We start from the raw sequence: 22,032 nt of genomic DNA, 5'->3' as shown, positions 1-22,032 counted from the left end.
TTCTCTGATAAGTTCCTGGATTCTTCCCCTGTGTTTTATTGAAGTTCATTGAGTTTCCTTAAAACAGCTCTTTTGAATTCTCTGAGACATCACACATCTCCATCACTTTAGGGTTGTTTCCTGGTGCCTTATTTTGTTTGTTTCATGAAATTGTGGTTCCTGAATGCTTTCTTAAAATTTTTTTTTTTTGAGACAGAGTCTCACTCACTCTGTTGCCCAGGCTGGAGTGCAGTGGAATGATCTCGGCTCTCTGCAGCCTCTGCCTCTCAGGTTCAAGCGGTTCTCCAACCGTAGCCTCCTGAGTAGCTGAGATTACAGGCATGTACTTCCACTCCTGGCTAATTTTTATATTTTTAGTAGAGACAGGGTTTTACCATGTTGGACAGACTGGTCTCAAACTCCTGACCTTAGGTAATCCACCCACCTTAGCCTCCCAGTTGTTGGCGTGAGCCACTGTGCCCGACCCCTGAATATTCTTCATGCCTTTGGCCTGCCCTGACATCTGAACATTGAGGGATTAGCTGTTTATTCCCCATTCAAAGCCTGGTGGTGGTTTGTTCCTGTTCTTCCAGAAATTCTAAGCAGGGCGATTATTGTGTTCTTTGAGCCCTTGGCCACTATCACTGTTTCAGCACTAGATGGCACTGTAAGCCCAGGTTTGCAGTGAATTCACAGTTGGTTTGTGTTCTGGCCCAGATTGACTAGGGGAGAGACTGGAGGGTAGTTTGTCTCACTGGGTGTGTGAGTTTCCACTGGGGCCAGGACACGTTAGGCACTGTGTCACTCTGCTCAGTGCTTGGGCCTCACCATGGCATGCTCCAAAGCAACATTGTGTACCTGTTCCCCTCTCATTCTTTCAAGCATCAGTGTCTCCACACTGTGCTGCCTGGGGTTGAGGGAAGGGGTGGAGCAGGCAGTATTGTGGCCAGGACGGCCACCGTAATGCTAGCTCACACCTGAAAACCATAGCTGCCAAGACAAGCACAGCACAGGGATATGCCCAAGACCCATGGAACTATAGCCTGCCTGCTGCTGAGGTTTATTTGTGGCTCAAGTCCACTGCAGACAGACAGTAGTCATGTACCCCTGAGTCTATTCCACCGAGGCCATGTCTCTCTGCCTGACACTGAAGTGAGTTCAGAGGCACGGTCTTTGGGTGCCAGCCTGGGATCAGTGGGCCATCAGATTTTGCCCAGTGTGGAGTTTTACCATGGCAGACTTGTCACTGAGTCAAGATCAAAGTACTGCTTTTGTATCCCTCTTTTTCCCCCAGTAGATGGAGGCACTCTCCAAGCTGTGCTGCCTAGGGTTGGAAGAAGGATAATGGGGTCCCAGTCCTGCCACCAGGACTACTACATCCCCAGGGCACCAACCAGGCCCATACCACTGTAGCCTTCCTGCTGCTGAAGTTCACTCATGGCTTGAGGCTACTGTAGATGCCAGAACACAAGTCTGTCATACTAAGGCCACAGGTTTCCACATAGTATCAGGATGGGTCCTTGTCTGCCTAGCTTGGTCTGGGGTTAAGGGGCATGGGGTTCTGCCTGGTGTTGGGTTTCACCACGGCAGGCCCAGTGCTGAGCTACAAGTTAAAAGTCCTGCACTCACTTCTCTCTCCTTACCCCAAGTGGGCTGTGTCTCTCTCTGTGCTGTGCTTATAGTTGGGGGAGAGGTGATTCAGGCATTGCACCTCTGTCTTTCCTACCCTCTTCAGTTGATCTTTTCTTAGTAATGCTAAAACCAGATATGGTCATCTCTGATCTGGTTCCTTGGCTCTTGCGAAGTTACTTTCATGCATAGATCATGTTCAAATTTATGTTTCTGTGGGGAGTCAATCGCTGGAGAGTCTTATTCAGCCATCTTGACTCTGCCTCTTCTCCAAATTCTCTTTATCAGATAGAGAGAAGCATGAGTTCCTCAGCAGTGGCAGGTTTTCCTTAATTGTAAAGGAAGAATATTAAATAACATAATGGACAAGTCATTAAAAAACAAACAAACAAAAAAAACCAAACTAATCTGCCAAGCATAAGCCCTGCCCTCAAATTGCTCATAGTCTTTGAAGAGTGGTCAGATAAAAAAAAGGGGTAATTGTTTCAATAAGGTACACAATATCAGAGCACACAGGGGAGGCATTCAACTAAATTCTAAAGAAAGGCTTTGGACAGGAAATTATTTCCCAGCAAGAGTTGTTCTTGATCTTTGAAACAAAGTAAAAGTTAACAGGGCCAAGAAGATACTTGAAAGAGATAACTGCAGGAGAAAGGAGAGATGGTGCTTACCAAAGGTGAAGCATGCTTAGTGGCTGAGCCAAGAGAGATGATTTCTTGAAGTAAAGTTTTATAATTTGATATGATTGGAGTTTAAGGAACAAAGTGGAAAGAAATGGGAGTTGAAGTAGGCAGTAAACGAAAGTGTTAGGTATTTCTTCTGGCCTATGAGAAATAAGGAATAATTTCCTGAGATACTAAGAGTACCATGAACAAGGAAATTTTGCAGACCTCTGGCTTTGGACATAATATTAAAGAACAAATCTGCGAAAGCAGTTCATAAAGTGTTTTCTGATAAATGTGTAAGGATTGAAACAAAAATATTTGGAGGAATGGAACTAGCTTAAACTATTTTTTATCTAAGCATTTTTTGCCTCAGTCCACTTTACCTGAAACTAGACAATATGAATTTGGGATTTTATTCTTTGACAATAGACATGTGCTAGTGTTGTTGACAACTTGCCAAGGATAGACACTTAAACTTTGGAAACCAAATGGATTGTAGGACTTATATTCCATTATAAATACTGAAAAATCTAGACAGTATTTTGGCTCAGGTAGAAGATCATTGTTTATCTGTATAGTGACAGATCAGAAATACAACTTCTAACAGGTGTAGATTACCTATTTTAGGAATTCTTAACCTACGATCCGTGGAACCTGGTAAGTATACATAACAACATGAAATTTTCTTTGTACTATTTTTTGTTGGCGTTTCAAAGGAATTCTTAGCTAGAAACAGGCTGGGCACGTGTTTCATGCCTGTGTAAACCCAGCACTTTGGGACGTCAAGGTGGGAGGATCACTTAGGCCAAGAGTTTGAGATCAGCCTGGACAACATGGCAAAATCCCATCTCTACCAGAAAAAAAAAAAAGAGATTTATACAAATGAACTACTTCATATTTTGCATAATATACCTGCAGGCACAAGGTAAATTGATATGAAAACCAAGACGAGATCCCATATCACCCATAAGCTCACCCTTTTCACTATTTTGCATGATACATAATTTTTAGAAATTAAGAATGAATGTAGAAAGTACTTGCATCAACTTATTTATATGGGTGTGAGGAATTCTCAAAAAATTAAAATCTTTGCATTAATTAGGTCTGTGATTCAAAGGTACAAAAAGGCTGCACAGTGTGTCTTTTTCTTTTCCATGTCCTTCATAAACTCAAATCTCCTCCCCAGAGGTGACCATTATCTTTGGTTTCTTGTGTTTCAGAATTTAAACATTTTAAATCCAATGGTATTATAGTAATGGACTTTGAAACAGTAAATGATATAGAAATAGCTAGAACATAACTTTAGTTGTTGTAAATATAGAGTAGCTGTGCTTAACTGATTGGATTTTCATTTTAAGGTGACTGTACTGTGTATTGTCTTAGCTTCCATCAATAGAACACAATTTAGAGGTGTTCTCAAGTAATGATGCTTTTGTACTGAGTCAACCAAATTACCAATTGGAGTACTTAGCCTTGAAGTATACAGTTGGCCATTCATATCTGTGGATTCAACATCTGCAGATTCAACCAATTGCAGATTGAAAGTATTAGGGAAAAAAACAAATAAAAAATAGTACAAATAATACAGCATAGCAACTATTTACATACCACTTGTATTGTGTATTATAAATAACTAGAGATTAAAGTATGGGGTGTGTATTTAGATTATATGCAAATACCACACCGTTTTATATAAGTGACTTGGTCATCTTTAGATTGTGGTATATGTGGGATCCTGGAACCAACCTCCCACACATACCAAAGAACAACTGTATAAATGGAGTTCTGAATATAGTTTTCCCAAGCCCTAGTACATTTAATTCATTAACTAAAAAGTGGTCATAAAGGTATCTATTTTGCCAATGTTCATTTATTTTTAAGAAGTTTCTTACAGAAGATAAAATTATTCACCTATTGAATTTTTTTATTTGTATAAATTTAAGGGATACAAGTGCAGTTTTGTTACATAAATATATTATGTAGTGATGAAGTCTGGGCTTTTAGTGTTTACCTATAGAATTTAATAATACTTTTTATTTATTAAGTGACTGCAGTGACCCAGTACTTGTATTTAGAACTTCATTTACAATATTTGTGAATTATCACAGTATCTCTAAAAGGTGGCTACTATTATTATTTAGATTTTGTAGACTATTAAAACTGAGTATTTGAAAAGTTAAGTAACTTGCTCAAGGTTCACAGTGTAGGGGTTGGGATCTAACCTGGGTTCCTAAGATACCAAAATCTGCTATCTTTACACAGCCTTTGTGTGTAGATGTGTTCACTTTATTTTAATATAAATGTATTTGTCAAGTAATGCTACTTAGTGAGTGGCCAGTGAGTTCTTGAATTTATGATTTTGTATGGTTATAATAAAAGTCAGTAAGTAGTTGGTCTATTGCTTATTAAGGAGATAATTAAATATAGTTAAATGTAATGTAATCAAGAAAGACTCTCTTAGGCTGAAAACACTGCATATTTACTGAGCAGCCAACTCTCCTAAACTCCCACATTTGTATGTTTATTTTTTCTGTAGGGGGATTCCCGAAGTCTTCCGTTTTCTGAGAATGTGAGTGCTGTTCAAAAATTAGACTTTTCAGATACAATGGTGCAGCAGAAATTGGATGATATCAAGGATCGAATTAAGAGAGAAATAAGGAAAGAACTGAAAATCAAAGAAGGAGCTGAAAATCTGAGGAAAGTCACAACAGATAAAAAAAGTTTGGCTTATGTAGACAACATTTTGAAAAAATCAAATAAAAAATTAGAAGAACTACATCACAAGCTGCAGGAATTAAATGCACATATTGTTGTATCAGATCCAGAAGATATTACAGGTATAGTAGTGCTTTATTTGATGTTTATATGGTATATTAATAAAAAAATGTATCTTTTTAGAAAATAGTAAGTTTTGGGACATGAATAGTTTTTAGCTTTTCTGAAAGTAGAAAGACTTTTTCTCTTTTGGTTAAGGTCTTATTTATATTCTGTTTAGAAGGGCAGGAGTTGATAGGTATGGAAATTGAAATGTTTACTTAGAATTTAATAACCCTAATGTATTCTCTCTTACTCTCTGTCAGTAGGACGTTACTTAGAGTGAGTCTCCAGTATTAATGTTTTGTATTGAGTCAATCACATGCTTTTACGTGATTCATCCTGTAATCAACAGCACAAGTTTGCCAGCTGACTTAAAGTTAAAACTGTGTTCTTTGAACAAGAGATAGTTTTATTATTTGCAAATGTAATTAGTCAAACCTATGGCCTTCATTCTTTGTGCTCTAAGCAACTGAATTAACAAGTAAACTACTAGGCATAGTGTTCAAAAAAGAAAAACATAATAGAAAAAACTGTTACACATTACTTTTATTTTCTTTAAGTATAGAAAATAAGAGGAAAATATAACCTATGATTTCAATATAAAAACATAATTTTTAAACAATAGAATTAATAAATATTTATGTTGGAATTTTTTTAATGGTACAGAAAATAAAGATTGAAAACCCACCTCTTTCTTTCTTAGACCGTCTCCTTAAAGGTAACATTACTTTTTGTTGTATATCCTTCCAGATAAAAAATTCTATATTTGTGCCAATATTCACCCATCAGTATGTATAGTCTTTCTATAACTTTTCATACAAAAACTTATGTTTAAGTTTAAGCCAAGGCCTCAAGACATTATCAATCTCTATAACTGTCAATTTTTTTATTTGCAAAGAAAGAGTGTGAGAGTGTATAGAGTAATACACCTATAGCATGGTAGAAAATTTAGAAGAACGTGTGTGATTAGCTAATAAATAATAGATGTAAGTAATTTTAATTTTGATTAAGAAAATACATAAATTTGGCTAAGAACCTTAAATTTTTACCCTCTCAAAAGTTGCAGAAAACACTACTGATATTTAGTGTTCTTTTTAAAACTTGTTTTTCGACATCACTTTCAACATCTGGGATTTAGGGCTTTTATTAGGAGGCTCTCTGTGTAGAGATTTCAACCTTGTAAGAATAATCGAAACTTTAAAATGAAAGAAATAATAGGAAATCCATCTTCTAATTTTAGATTGAAATAATCCCAAAGATGCAAATTAGTTTTTTCAGAATCACCAATCTAGTTAAAAAGAACGCTTCAGCTCTTCATCTAGTATTCTTACACACTCGATAATTATGTTATAAATGGAAATAATGTATTATGAAAATGCTGTTTTTGGTAATATTATATAAACTTAGAAATAGCCTGTTCCATGGAACTCTGCCAAACTCTTCATTTTTTTTTGCCTGTTACATCTTTAGGAGCGGTCTAAAATAAGAAACAGCACTGGAGCTGTTTATTTAGAGAAATTTTCCTCCTCACAGAATACTGATAACTACCTTGTGATTTGCTGGGATATAGAAGAGTTTTATCATCACGAGGAGCCCATTTGGTTTCCCCATTCGTTTTATAAAAGTTAACTTTATTGTGGCTGGGTGCAGTGGCTCGTGCCTATAATCCTAGCACTTTGGGAGGCCAAGGCAGTCGGATCACTTGAGGCCAGGAGTTCAAGACTAACCTGGCCAACATGGTGAAACCCTGTCTCTACTAAAAATACGAAAATTAGTCGACGTGGTGGCGTGTGCCTGTAGTTCCAGCTACTCGGAAGGCTGAGGCATGAAAATTGCTTAAACCCAGGAAACAGAGGTTGTGTTGAGCCAAGATCGTGCCACTGCCCTCCAGCCTGGGCAACAGAGAGTGATTCTGTCTCAAAAATAAAAGGTTTATTGAAGTATAAATTACATATGACAAAATGCACGTATTTTAAGTACATGATTTAATGATTTTTAACAATTGTGTGTGTGCACCCAGCTAACCATCTCTACAATCGATCTAGAACATTTTCATCACTTCAGTGGTTCTCGTATATTCCTTCCCAGCTAACCCATGATCCCCAACCCTGGCCATAGGAACCCGCTGATCCATCTTCTATCACTTTAGATTGAATTTGTCTTTCCTACTGTTTTATATAAAGAAATTACCTCCTTTAAGTCCTATCAAATTCCTGTTCACCCTTAAAAAACAATTTTTAGGTATTACCATAAAACCTTCCATGACATTCTCTGCTTTATCTTCTCTGTGCTACTTTGTCCATTCATTGTTGCATTGTAATGTATTTCTGTACATGTTATATCACTAAACTGTCTCCTCCTTGAAGGGAGGGACATGTGTTCACTCATCTATTTTCAAGGCTTATTACAGAAACTGAAACATAGTAGATGCTTACTTGGGAATATTATATCTCAAAATAGAAAAACACCCAGCAAATCGCATCTTATATTAGTCTTTAGAATTAGTATCAAAGCCTAATTATTATGACACTTGAAACATTAAATAACTTAGAAAACAAAGACTTAAAAGTTTTATGATAAAGCCAGAAACTTTTTATACTGACCATTTTTAATACTGACATTTCAGATAATTGGAGGGCAGATGATATATGAAATATAACTTTATACTGTGACTTCTTAATACTTCAGTTTGTTTAGAATAAACTTGATAAGTTCGTCAAATTTTTATTTTATTAAAAAAATTCTGTTTGCAAATGGCATATTTACACAACTTGGTAATAAGTCATTTTCTCTTTTTTCCATTTTACTAACTTAACAATGTAAAAAGCAACAACCACAACATAGAGGATTAAAATTAATGTCATTAATTTTAGGTCAGTTTGCCATAAAATTTTAGATGTTTTACCTTGCACACTAAGGTAATCCCATGAATTTATTTTAGATTAGATCTGGCGAGAAGATTTCAAGGACATTGTGCTTTGCTTTCAGTTCTGAAAGGTATGAGTGGATTTATAACAGAAGTGTTTGACTAATTCCTGTTGTCTTGTGGGTACATAAGCTTAGTAAGCAGAACAAATGACTGAAGGAAAGACGGACAAAATTTAAGTCTGCATTGTGTAAATCATTACTGTCTAAGTGGTTAGGGGACTTCTGTTTTTTTGTTTGTTTTTGAGACGGCGTCTCCCTCTGTCACCAGGCTGGAGTGCAGTGGTGCCATCTCAGCTCACTGCAACCTCCGCCTGCCGGGTTCAAGTGATTCTCCTGCCTCAGCCTCCCAAGTAGCTGGCACTACAGGCTCCATGCCACCACAGCCAGCTAATTTTTGTATTTTTAGTAGAGGCAGGGTTTCATCACGTTGGCCAGGATGGTCTTGATCTCTTTACTTTGTTGATCCGCCCACCTCGGCTTCCCAAAGTGCTGGGATTACAGGCATGAGCCATCCTGCCCGGCTAGGGACTTGTTCTTAATTCACCTCTGTAATAATAATCTCTGAATCTTCAGTTTCTTGTTTGTAAAATAAGGATTTTTATCAGATGAACTTTTAAACTATAAAACTCTGAAATATTCCTTATTGTAATGTCAAGGTCTGATTGTTTGAGAAAGTTATTTATAAAATAAATGTATTCATTTATTCTTAAGAGTAGTAGGAAATGAATTTTTTATTTTCTCATCATGCCCATGATACTCTGAGCTTCTTGTTCATCTTCTAAATACTTTAAAGATGATCATATGATTTTTGCCCATAAGAGTATCCCCATAGGAGCAGAAAAAGCATTTAAGAAAATTCAACATTTTTTCGTGATAAAAATTCTATGAACAAATTAGGTATAGGAGAAATGTTTCTCAACACAAGAAGGTCTATATATGACAAGCCCACAACTAACATTGTACTTAATGGTGAAAAGCTGAAAGCTTTTCTTTTAAGATCAGGAACAAGATCAGGATGCTCACTCTCAACACTTCTTTTCAGCATAGTACTGTTAAGCCCTAGCTAGAGCACTTAGGCAAGAAAAAGAAATAAAAGATATACAGATAGGAAAGGAAGAAGTGAAATTGTCTGTTTGTGAACAACACAATCTTACATATATGTATAAAATTCTAAAGACTCCACCATAAAGCTGTTAGGACTAATAAAGGAATTCAGTCAAGTTGCAAGATACAAAATCAGCATACAAAAGTCAGTATCATTTCTATATACTAACTATATAATATCTGAATAAAATTAAGAAAACAATCTCATTAATAGCATAAAACATACATAGTAAATTTAACCAAGAATTGAAAGAGCTCTATATAGAAAACTATAAAACATTGATGAAAGAAATTGAAGATGGTACAAATAAATGGAAAAATCTCCTGTGTTCATGAATTGGAAGACTTAATATTGTTAAAATGTCCATACTACCCAATGTGATCTACAGATTCAAGGTAATTCGTATCAAAATCCCAACATCATTCTTCACAGAAATAGAAAAAGAAATCCTAAAATTTATATGGAATCAGAAAAGACCCTACACCATCTTGAGCAAAAAGAACAAAACTAGAAGCATCACACTACCAAATTCCAAAATATTACAAAGCTATAGTAATCTAAACAGCATCATAATGACATAAAAATAGACTCATTAACCAATGGAATAGAAAAGAGAGCCCAGAAATAAACCCACGCAATTCAAATCAATTGATTTTTGACAAAGCTGCCAAGAACACACGGTGGGGACTGGACAGTCTTCAATAAATGGTGTTGGGAAAACTGGATATCGACATGCAGAAGAAGGAAGATGAACCTTTATCTTACCCTTATACATAATACCTTTATACCTTATACCTTTAAACCTTATACCTTTATACCTTATACCTTTATCTTACCTTATACATTTATAAGACTTAAATGTCAGTCCTGAAACTATAAAACTGCTAGAAGAAAATATAGAGGGAAAGCTCTATGACATTGGTCTAGGCAGTGATTTCTTGGATAAAAGCAGAGGCAAAAGCAAAAATAGATAGATGGGTTTGCATCAAATTGGAAACTTCTGCACAGCAAAGGAAACAATTAGCAGAGTGAAGAGACAACCCAAAGAATGGGAGAAAATATTTATAAATTATATATTGGATAAGGGGTCAGTAAGGAACTCAAACTACTGAATTCAAGGAAAAGAAATAATCTTATTTAAAAAATGGGCAAAGGACCTGAGTAGACATTTATCAAAAGAAGGCATACAAATGGCCAACAGATAATATGAAAAAAATGATCAGTATCTCTAGCCATCAGAGAAATGCAAATTAAAACCACGATGAGATACCACCTCATGCGTATTAGATTGGCTATTATCAAAAAAATGGAAGGTAAGTGATGGCAAGGATATGGAGAAAAGGGAAGCCTTGTGCATTGTTGGTGGTATTGTAACATTAGTATGGCCACTTTGGAAGACAGTGTGGAGGTTCCTGAGAAAACTAAAAATAGGATTATTTTACAATCCAGCAATTCCTCTTCTGGGTATATATTCAAAGAAATTTAAATCAGCATGTTGAAGAGATGTCTGCACTCCTATGTTCATTCCAGCATTATATAGCCAAGATATCCAAACAACTGAAGTGCCCATCAACAGACAAATGGATTTTTAAAACATGGTATATAAACACAGTGCAATACTATTCAGCCTTAAAGATGTAGGAAATTCTGCCATTTACAACATGGATGAACCTAGAGGACCTTATGCTAAATGAAATAAACCAGACACAGAAAGACAAATAGCTAATGATCTCACTTATGTGTGGAATCTTAAAAAGACAAATTCATTGACGTAGAAGAGAATGCTGATTACCAGAGGCTTGAACTGGGGAGGGGGAGGATGGGTAAATGGGAAAGAGGAAGTTGTTGGTCACAGGTTAAAAAGTTTTAGTTAGACAGGAGGAATAAGTTCTGTTGATCTATTACACAGCATGGTGACTATAGTTAATAGCAATGTATTGTATATTTCAAAATAGCTAAAAGAAAGGTTGTTAAATCCCACTGCGAAGAAATAAATATTTGAGGTGATAGATACCTTAGCCTAATTTGATCATTCTACAATGTATAAATGTAAGGAAACATCACATTATACCCCATAAATATATAATTTGTTTGATTAGAAATAAAAATAGTTTAATGGGGTATTGTTGTCATTCTATGTGGAAATTACAGTGATGGTTAGCTGAGGCTAAATGTACCTTATGAAAAAAGATTACTGATCTCTAAAATGGAGTAGTAATCTAAGCCTTAGTTGGAACCTGACACTCGTTTGAGAAAGATCCAGTTTCCTGAATCTTGGTTTCTTTAAGTATGTCATCACTGAAGAAGACTATAAGAACATTTTTTAATATTTTATTAAGTATAGATAATAATTTGGGTAGTGTATAGTCTCTGTTTTCATCTTATTTCCTTTTCTTGTACCATTCTTATATTTTCAAACCCCACCAAACTTAGATTGGTTTTTACTTATTAATTTGGTGAATATTTTCTTTAATATTTGAAATATTCAGAAGGGAATTACTAATTTAGTAATATAATATACCTAATAATATTGGGATTTTGTGGGGTTAATCTTAGCAAATTCTTCTAAATTCCTAAAATATATCTGTATTGAGGGAACTTTGTTCATGACTAAAGAACAGTTTGTGGTCTTGGATGAATAGAAATGAAGATTTAATTTTCTTTTTTACTGTTGCCCTGCCCACTTAAATAGTGTGATCATTAGTAAGTTGCTCTTTTGCACTCCTGGATTTGTTTCCTCGTCTTTAAAATCATGAGATTAAATGTATAGATTCCCTAATACTTGAATTCTTTTTATGATATATTTTCCAAAAAAGTTAACGTGTAGTAAAATTGTATATATATTTTTAGTATACCTTTCCATGAATTTTAAGATGAATTCATCTAACTGCCACCACATTCAGAAAAAGGAATAGTTCCAATGCCCTATAAATCTCCCTCATGTTCTTTCTTCGTAGTCACACCCTTCTTCACCTCTATATTCCCTGACAACCACTGACCTGTTCTGTCACTATAGTTCTCTTTTGAAGAATGCCATGTACATAGAATTATAAAGTATATAAGTTTTTGAGAATTTTTTCCCTCCGCATATTGCCTTTGAGATTCCTTCAAGTTGTTGTGTGTATCAGTAGTTCATTTTTTTATTCCTGAGTAATAGTTGATTGTATAAATGTACTATAATTTATCCATTCACAAAGAACGTTAGGGTGGTTTTCCAATTTTTGGCAATTATCAGTAAAGCTCCTATAAATATTCATGTACAGATTTTTGTGTGAATAAAGTTTTCAGTTCACTTTGGTAAATACTGAAGAGTAGGGTTGCTGAGTCATGTGGTAACATATGTTTAACATTATAAGAAGATGGCTGGGCACAGTGGCTCATGTCTAAAATCTCAGCACTTTGGGAGGTGGAGGTGGGGGGATCGTTTGAGCTCAGGAGTTTGAGACCAGCCTGAGCAACATAGTGAAACTTCATCTCCACAAAAAATTTAAAAATTAGCCAAGTATGGTGGTGTGCACCTGTAATCCCAGCTACTTGGGAGGCTGAGGTGGGAGTATTACTTGAGCCTGAGAGTTTGAGGCTACATTGAGCCATGATCATGCCACTCCAGCCTGGGCAACAGAGCAAGACCTGGTCTTTAAAAAGAAGGAAATAAACTGCCAAATATATTCTAGAGTAGTGATATTTTTCATTCCCACTATCAGTGAATGAGAATTATAGTTGTTCCACATTCTCTCCAGCACTTGGTATTGTTAATATATTTTATTAACCAGTCTAACAAGTATGTAGTAGTTAATATACATTATTGTCATAGAGGAAATAAAAATAGAGCAGCACCATCTTAAGGAGAATTTACAAAAGAACAGTGCATGCCCTAGGTACAGAGTTATGTACAGAATGAAGAAGTCTTCTCTACTAGGAGATGATAGGTGCAGTTTTGAAACATTAAGATATTTCAGATAGAGGCAGTTCTGCAATTTTTATACCTAGGTTGCTTGTTTTACCTTAAAAATTATTCTAACTCAATCACGTGAACCCAGGAGGTGGAAGTTGCAGTGAGCCAAGATCGAGCCATTGCACTCCAGCCCGGCGACAGTGCGAGACTCCGTCTCAAAAAAAAAAAAAAAAAATTATTCTAACTCACAGTGTTACCCCTGCCTATTTCTGTAACATATTAAGAAAGCTTAAACCAGAGGTGGTATTAGTTATAAAATATTTACCAAAATTAGTTCAGTTGGTGATATATGACAAGGGCTATCGCAAGTATATAAAATAACCAATTAAGCCTCCTTTAATTATTCAGCATTCGTTACAACCTGAGTAGGTTCCAGAGGGCTGTAAAAGGTAAAGTATCTTTCTTTAAGAAAGTTGGACTTTAGGAGAAGTATAAAGTTAACATAATGGTAACACATGGCAAGATTCTGGAGCAGTTTATTTTTAAAATAGTAACTTAGAGACTTATAGGAAGAAGTATGTTAAGAATATAGATAAATAGTAAGCTAGTGATTTTGTATATTAACCTTATTAATTTAGATTTGGCTAAGTTTATTTCAGCTATTAGTATAGTTCCTCTTTAATTGTTTAATGCAGTAAACAGTGTTTCGTAAGCAGATATCCTGGCTATACAAGCACCACTTTATGAATTTTGGACACAGAGAGCCAGCTTGCTATAAAATAAAGACCAAAGGTTATATCATCTGAGATGTCATTCAGCTGCACTATTAAATGGTTGTGTGGTGTATACCACCTGGAACCTGTCGAGACCTTGGTTTTCTCATTTGTAGAATGAGAGGGACAGACAATATGTACCCTATCTAGGGTGTTTTGTGAACACGGCATTTTGATAGCTTGAGAAAAAGCATGAGGTATCCAAGGCCATCTAAGTTTGAACATGAAACCCCATTTGGATGTAAAATAAAGTCTGAGGAGGCTTTCCTGGGTCTGAGAAGTAAAGACTCAAGAATTAAACCATATTCCTAATCTCCAACACAATCAAGGAATCAGGGTAAGGCTAGACCTTAAGTAGTCAGAAGTCCTCTAAGAAGGATCGGGATTGCTCCTGTGTTCTAGAACTCTGTTTCATCTTGTAAGCCAACTGCTGAGTTGTGGTTTTAGAGAAAATACTAAAAGCACCAGAAACAGCAATCTATTTATTGCTCTACACGTTTTGGGGGAAGCTAACAAATTCAGTATTTACTCCTTATTCTGGCCTTGGGAAATCTTATCCCTAAGGAAATTTTAATCATATCCTATTTTCTGGTGACTTCCAAAGTTGTATCTCCAGCTAGGCTGTGTTTTCTGGGCTTCATCTGATAGTTTATAGCCACCCTTTTGGATATTACCTGGATGTCCTGTTGGCTTTGCCTCTTATCATGTCTAAAATTGAACTCTTCTTTTCTTGGACAGCTATCTCTAAATTTTTCTCTGTGTTTTCTGCCCCGTTAGTGCATGACCCCAGTAATCTATAAGTAAAACCTGACTTTTTAAAACCTTTTTTCCCCACCTTCAACCTTCATTGTAAGTTTGTAAGTCGCCAAGCCTTATAGATTCTACCTCTGATAATAGGTCTCAAATCTGTATCTCTTCTTCATCTTTATTGCCACAGCATACAAGTTCAGTATTTCTTTAATTTAATGTAAACACTGCTGCCAGCATTTTTTTAAATCTAGAATTCGGATTCAGTGCTGTTAGTTTCTTGATTTAAACTTTCCAATGGATCTTCATTTGCTACAGAATACAGTACAAATTTGTAGCATGGTAGAGATGCCTTTCAAATGGTCTGGCATCTGCCTCTATTATTTCAACTTTTTCTGCTACTAATCCCAGCTCTAATTTTTTTCCCCTATCCCTATGTTTTCTTTTTTTACCTCTCTTTTTACCTCTCTATACTTAGGCACGTGTGTGTGTGTAGATTAGCAGAATCTAGGTGATGGGTATATAGGTGCTCAGTGTAAAATTCAACTTTGCAGTATGTTTGAAAATGTTCATATATACACACATACACTCTGGTATGTGTAGACACACATACATACAGGTACATACAAGGTGTCCCTTTTATATATACATACATTATATATTTACACATATACACACACACACACACACACACACCTGACTCTAACCTCTTTGAGAAGAGGAATTCTGCCACTTGTACACAGGGTTGTCCTTTGCATAATGCTTGGCTGTATATGATATAACTAGTTCCCTGTATTAAGTTCCCTCTGTCCAAAATAACTTGTATAGTTTGTTTGTCAACTAGATTATTGAATGGCAAATCACCTTTCTATATTATGTAATAAACTTAGAATACTTACATGCTATTGTTGGCCATGTTCTATTTATATCATTTTAGCTTCAGTTCCACAAATTAGATCTAAACATTCTATACAGTCATTGTTGGTTTATAATTACCCACATGCTGATCATTTTCTTTGTTCACTATTTCTTCATGCTTCTCAGACCTACCTTCTAGAATGATTTTTTCTTGTACTTCCTAAAGTACAGTAGATACTTTAGAAAGACGATTTCCCCTTTATATACAATTCTAAGTTGACATCTATTTTCTTTCAGCACTTAGAAACTGTTATTTCGTGGTTGTCTGGATTCTACTCTTGTTGAGGAAACAGCTGCCAGTCTCATGGTTGAAGCCATGTAGATCATCTAGTTTCTTTTAAGATATCCTTTGTCTTCAGTGTTCTGGACTTGGAGTATAATGGCGTAGATTTCATTTCATTTGATTTGCTTGGGATTTGTTGGGTTTCTTAAATCTGAAATGTATGTATTTCATCAATTATGGGAAATTGTTAGCCTCTGTCCCTTTGAATGTTGTACCTCCTGTTTTCCTTCTACGTAGTTTTTTGGGAACTTTAGATGCATATTAATTTCTTCAAATCTATCTCCATTTCTTGAATAGTTTCTTCACCTGTATCAAACTTACTCTTTATCAAATATTGTGTTTCTAATTTTGTTATTACATTTTTTTAATGCTAGAGCTTCTATTTTGTTAATCTTGGTAATTTTGGATAGTCTCTTGTCCCAGTTGATACCCCTTGCATTTAGCTTTACATATTTAACATACTTATTTCACAATCTGTATAGGATAAATACAGTAAGTAAAATCTTTACAAGGCTAGTCCTCTAATTTTTTTCTCATTCGTGGTGAATTTTTTTCTGATTGAGCTTTGTGATTTGTAATTGTGCTGGAACTGTCAGTATTAAAATTTCGTGGAATGCAGATTTGCTATATTTTTTAAAAATTTGCCAGTTTTTTCTTTATTTTGTTCCACGTAATTGAACACCTACACATTTAGAATTGATGCATATTTCTGGTGAATTGAACCTTCTATTAAAATGAAATGACTTACCTGTAATCTTTCTGTCTTGAAGTATTTTTTGCCTTAAAGTATCTTTTGTCTGTTATTAATATAGGTTGTGGGTTGAGGTTAGTGATTGTGTGGAATACCTTTCTTCCATTTCCTTACTTTCAGCTTTTCTGTATCATGTTTTAAATATGTTTCTTAAAATAGCATATAGTTGGATTTATTTTATTCATTTGTTTTTACCTTGTCTAATAATCTCTTTTACCTGGATCATTTAGCCTATTTAAATGATTACTATTACATTTGGGTTTATATTTAGTATCTTATTTTGTGCCTTTAATGTTTCTTTTTCTTTCTTGTCATTTTTAGACTATTTTTTAAGAATCAATTATTAAAAGTTCGATTGTTTTGGAAATTGATTCATTTAGATAGTACATCATGCATACTTATCAAAGGCAGTAGTCTAATTGCTATTTTTATCTCTCAGACAATTCGAACTCCTTAGAATGCTTTTATTTGCCTACACCCTAGCTTATATTTTACTGTCTTACTAGTTTGGTGCAAAAGTAATTGCAGTTTTTGCCATTGTAATTATATTTTTTAAAAAGCCCTTCATGACTTTTTTATTTGTTTATATAGTGGTCCTTTAAAATCACTCAACTCTAAGCCACTTTATCTGTTCTTCGTTATTTCTTTTTTGACCTACCAATTAGAATCACTTTTCTTCTTCCCAGAATACATCCTTTCGCATTTTTAAATTTTTAATAAGTCTGTGAAAAACACTTTCATCTTTGTCTGATAATGTTTTTATTTTGTCTTCATTGTTGAAAGATATTTTCATTGGATATATACAATCTTTATTAGTCTATTCTCGCACTGCTGTAAAGAAATACCCGAGACTGGGTAATTTATAAAGAAAAGAGCTTTAATTGGCTTATGGTTCCACAGGCTGTACAGGAAACATGATGCTGGCATCTGCTTGGCTTCTGGGGAGGCCTCAGAAAACTTTCAGTCATGGTGGAAGGCAAAAGAGAAGCAAACCCGTCTTACATGGTTGGAGCAGGAGCGAGAGAGAGAGTGGGAGGGGCTACACACTTTTAAACAACCAGATCTCACTATTGTGAGAACAGCACCAAGGGGATGGTGCTAAACCGCTCATTAAAGACCCACACCCATGATCCGGTCACCTCCCGCCAGGCCTCATGTTCAACACTGGGGAACCTAGTTTGACATGAGATTGGGGCAGGGACACAGATCCAAACCATATCGCAATTTAAGGAGGCAGTTGTGTCTTTTAACATAAAGTAGCTGTCATTTCACCTTCTTCCAGCTTTCAGTGTTGTTGCTGAAAACTGCCATAAATTTAACTGTAATTCCTTTGAAGGTACCCTTCTCTGACTGCTGTGAAGACTTTGTCTTTGATGTTCTGAAGTTTTACCATGATGTGTCCAAGTGTGGACTTTTTTCCCCTATATGTTTATGCTTGGGGTTGATTGGGTATCTTGAATCTATGGATTGGCATTTTTATTAGTTCTTAAAAGATGATAGTCATTATCTCTTTATGTATTGTCTTCAAATCACTATTTTCTTCCGAAACACCGTAAGATATATTGGAGCTTATTTTTTTTTTTCTGTGTCTCTTTATGTCTCATTTTTCCTCTCTTTCTCTTTTTAAAAAACTTAGCTATTTTTCAGTATTAATCTGCTATTTTTCTGTGTCTGGTCTGCTACTAAACTCAGTCTAAGAACAAATCTTAGCCCTCAAGATGCTTATAGTCGCAGAGGAAAAACAGATGTGAAAACAGATCATTATAATACAGTGTAGTACACATTTCAGTGGAGGGACGAAAGTATACTTTGAAGACATGTTAGACTAGAGAATGGTTAGGGAAGGTTTTCTGGAGAAAGTAATGCCTAAACTAACAATAGTATTGAAGAAAACAATCGCATTTTATTAGAAAGGTTTTGAACACAGAATTTGACAAGGAAAAATAGTAGTGGAGAATTAGCTTGGAGCTAGATAGCACAAGACCTTTAATGCCTAACCGTGAAGTTGGGACTGTATTTGGTAGATGTGGCTATTAAAAATATTTTGGTGGAGGAATTAGTCTTGTCTGCGTTCCATCTTAAAGCACAACAATTTATATTGGCTAAATGTATGTAAAGATGCAACTTTATGGGCTTAACTCTAGTGCATTGTCTACTGTAACCCAGACATGCCTAAAATCTCTTTGATCTAAAATGTAAACATTAAAGCAAGTTTATTGAATTTGTATAACATACATTTTGAATTGTATTATAATGTTTAGAAGGTTAGAAGCAAGCATAATTTCTTATAATACCCCCGAAAATACTTTTTCAGTAATATTAGCAATATATGCAGCAAATGGAAATTTGTTTTTTGTTGTAATCATGGGGTTTAGTTTCTTTAGCCAGCAAAGTATGTATTTAAGAGTAGATTCACCTCTTTTTGTAATGTAAAGGCAGTTGTTAGAGTAGAAAAATAATTACCATTTTATAGAGTTTTTAAAAAAATTTTTGAATGGTGAAGAGTATTAATGGGGAGTAGGGAGTTCTAGTTTTCCTTGTTTTGAAATATGTTTCACTATGAGAAAGAGTTTAAGAAATATACTGGCAACTGTATGTTTTATAATGCTCAAATTTAACGTACAAGGAAGAAAATTGGAGAGAAGAAAAGCAGTGTGTAGGAAAGCAGGTTAAAGGGGAAAATAGATGAAATGCAAGGATGACAGCAGTGTTTCTCTGATTTCTAATTGGGGAAAAAAGTGAACTTTATAAAGTTTACTTTATATAAGACATTTAAGGTTAAATTTCTGCATAGGTGTACACTTTTGTGACCTTTGCAATAAATTCTCTAAGTTTCAGATTTTTTTATTTGTAAAATGAAGTTACATTGCAAACCTTTATGACTTCTTGTGAAGATTAAATGAGCAGAAATACTGGCTACTTAGCTGAGCCCTGACTTGTAATATTATTGAGCCCTTATTACATTTTAAGCATCGACCTGAGCACTATATAGGCTTTATTTTTACAGTAACCGTCAATTTGTGGCTAAGGAAACCGTAGCACAGAGATGTTAAGTAAGTATATAATCAAGACCATACCAATGAGTAGTAACCACAGGATTTTAACCCAGGCATTCTGACCTCAGAGCCCTGGTTCTTAACCATTTTCTTATTTCTTATATTCCTGTAATTGTTATTAAAACTGAGGACATACTTTTCCTTAAGAACAGTGTTATGTAGTATTTTTACAAATTCACAAACTATCAGATCAATTGGTATATCTTTTTTTTTTTTTTTTTGAGATGGAGTCTCGCTCTGTCACCAGGCTGGAGTGCAGTGGCGCAATCTCCGCTCACAGCAACCTCCACCTCCTGGGTTCAAGCAGTTCTCCTGCTCAGCCTCCCGAGTATCTGGGACTACAGACGTGTGCCACCACACCCAGCTAATTTTTGTATTTTTAGTAGAGACGGGGTTTCACCATGTTGGCCAGGATGGTCTTGATCTCCACCTGCCTCGGCCTCCCAAAGTGCTGAGATTACAGGTGTAAGCCACCATGCCCGGCCGGATATTTCAATATCTTAGTACAACCTGCTGTAATGTTTAAGAATCTATTATATAGTATCTCTAACAAATTGTAATCCTTTTGTATAAGTGTTTCCAGAGATGAGACTTTATTGCATTTTAAGACAAGCCATTTTATTGTTAGATAACCCAAAACATAAGGAATTTATGTTGCGACAAAATTTTTGCCCTTCCTACCTTTTTACTCATTGGTTCTAATTCTCTGTCTTGTGGGGGAATAGTAAGTGGACAGCTTTCATAGACAAATATTTAAATGTTTAGACAGGAATCATTTATCCTTCTCATCCTAGGCTAAATACACCATCAACTGTTTTACAGACAACACATTTTCATACTCTTCTCAACTAAGGGCCTTCTATTCTGAATGCATTCCAGTTCTGTAAAAAATGTGCCTACTATAAGCTATCTTTATATACCAAATTCTGTGTAATTTACACTTCTTACAAGATTCTGATATCATTTATCCAAAAAGAGAAAGAAAATTAAAATGTTCCCAGATCTGAACTGTTCAGTCATTGTTATAATGTGTAGTTCAATTATGGACTTAACAGAGATACACTTTCTACAGTGGGTACTGCTGGTTAATATTTATTGCATATTTACTATGTACCACACCTGTTTCTAAGCTCTGTACACATAATTTATTTAATCTTCACTATAATCCTGTGAGGTACATGATGTTTTCACTATTTAACACATGAAGAAAATAAGGCACAGAGCTGTGAAGTACCTTACCCTGTATTACATGGTTTGTACTGAATCTCAGTACCAAAACTGAGACTCAAACCTGGGCAGCCTCAACCACTATACTAGATATATACTAAGTTGCTCTTTTGTGATTTGATTTGAAAACTTACCTACATTTTATATCAGTTTTTTGGAGCAGCCCATTTGTAATTTGGGGAATTCAGTTAGAATAGAAACCTTTCCTGAATTGAACTCAGTTAATTGTGTGGCTTTGCCTGTTTCCTGATATGTAAAGTATGGATAATATCTGTCTCAAAAGGTTATTTTAAGGATTTATATGCACACATACATGTGTTTGCACAGATATCATTAACTAAAGCACTATTATTTTACATCCTAGCCTAGTATCTCTATTATTTATTTATTTATCTATTTATTTTAGAAACAGTGTCTGACTTGGTTGCCCAGGCTGGTCTCAAACTCCTGGCCTTAAGTGATTCTGCTGCCTCAGCCTTAATATCTATATTTTTAGATTAATTAACAAATTATAACTGCATGTGTTGAATTAGTGAATTTTTTAAAGGGAATATAAAACAATATGAAATACATTCATTAAAATGGTTAGTCACACCATCTTATATTGTAGAGGAGTGAAGGGAACATTGAAGCACAAAGGTAAAGTAACTTGCAGTTTAGGCAGTTTTCCAGTCATGACCAAGTTACTTATCACCTGAACCAGGGTAGTACCCTAGTCTTCTAGCTTTTATAGAAGTAAAGGGACCTGGTGTGGATAAAAATACAAAACACTAAACTTAAAATATGAAGAATTTTAGATTCAAGGTAAGTGTTCCAACAGGCTGGGCGTGGTGGCTCACACCTGTAATCCCAGCACTTTGGGAGGCTGAGGTAGGTGGATCATGAGGTCAGGAGTTCAAGACTAGCCTGGCCAAGATGGTGAAACCCCGTCTCTACTAAAAATACAAAAAATTAGCCGGGCGTGGTGGCAGGCGCCTGTAACACTAGCTACTCGGGAGGCTGAGGCAGAGAATTGCTTGAACCCAGGAGGCGGAGGTTGCAGTGAGCCGAAATCGCACCACTGCACTACAACCTGGGCGACAGAGTGAGACTATCTCAAAAAAAAAAAAAAAAAAAAAAGAAAGAAAGAAGTGTTTCAATAATAATGGATTATCCGGAATAACTAGATGGTTCTTTCTGAAGTTTTATTTATTTATTTCTGCAAAATGAAAATTATTTACTTGGAAAATGATAATTTTCAAAATCTGCAGGCATTGATT

The 22,032-nt window shown here is 35.3% G+C and overlaps 1 protein-coding gene across 6 annotated transcripts in view; it reads left to right on the top strand.

Annotated features, from left to right (window-relative positions):
- Positions 1-22,032, top strand: part of PKN2 (protein kinase N2) — a 151,893-nt gene that overhangs the window by 52,098 nt on the left and 77,763 nt on the right. For all 6 annotated transcript variants that reach the window (XM_001145367.5, XM_063816924.1, XM_016921959.4 and 3 more), the window contains exon 2: positions 4,810-5,110. In XM_001145367.5, the coding sequence (XP_001145367.1) occupies positions 4,810-5,110 (301 nt within the window). The remainder of the gene's footprint in view (positions 1-4,809; positions 5,111-22,032) is intronic.

This window comes from Pan troglodytes, chromosome 1 (genome assembly GCF_028858775.2).
Source record: "Pan troglodytes isolate AG18354 chromosome 1, NHGRI_mPanTro3-v2.0_pri, whole genome shotgun sequence".
NCBI lineage: Eukaryota > Metazoa > Chordata > Mammalia > Primates > Hominidae > Pan > Pan troglodytes.
Note: the sequence above shows the minus strand (reverse complement) of the source record. Positions and strands in the feature narration are given on the sequence as shown.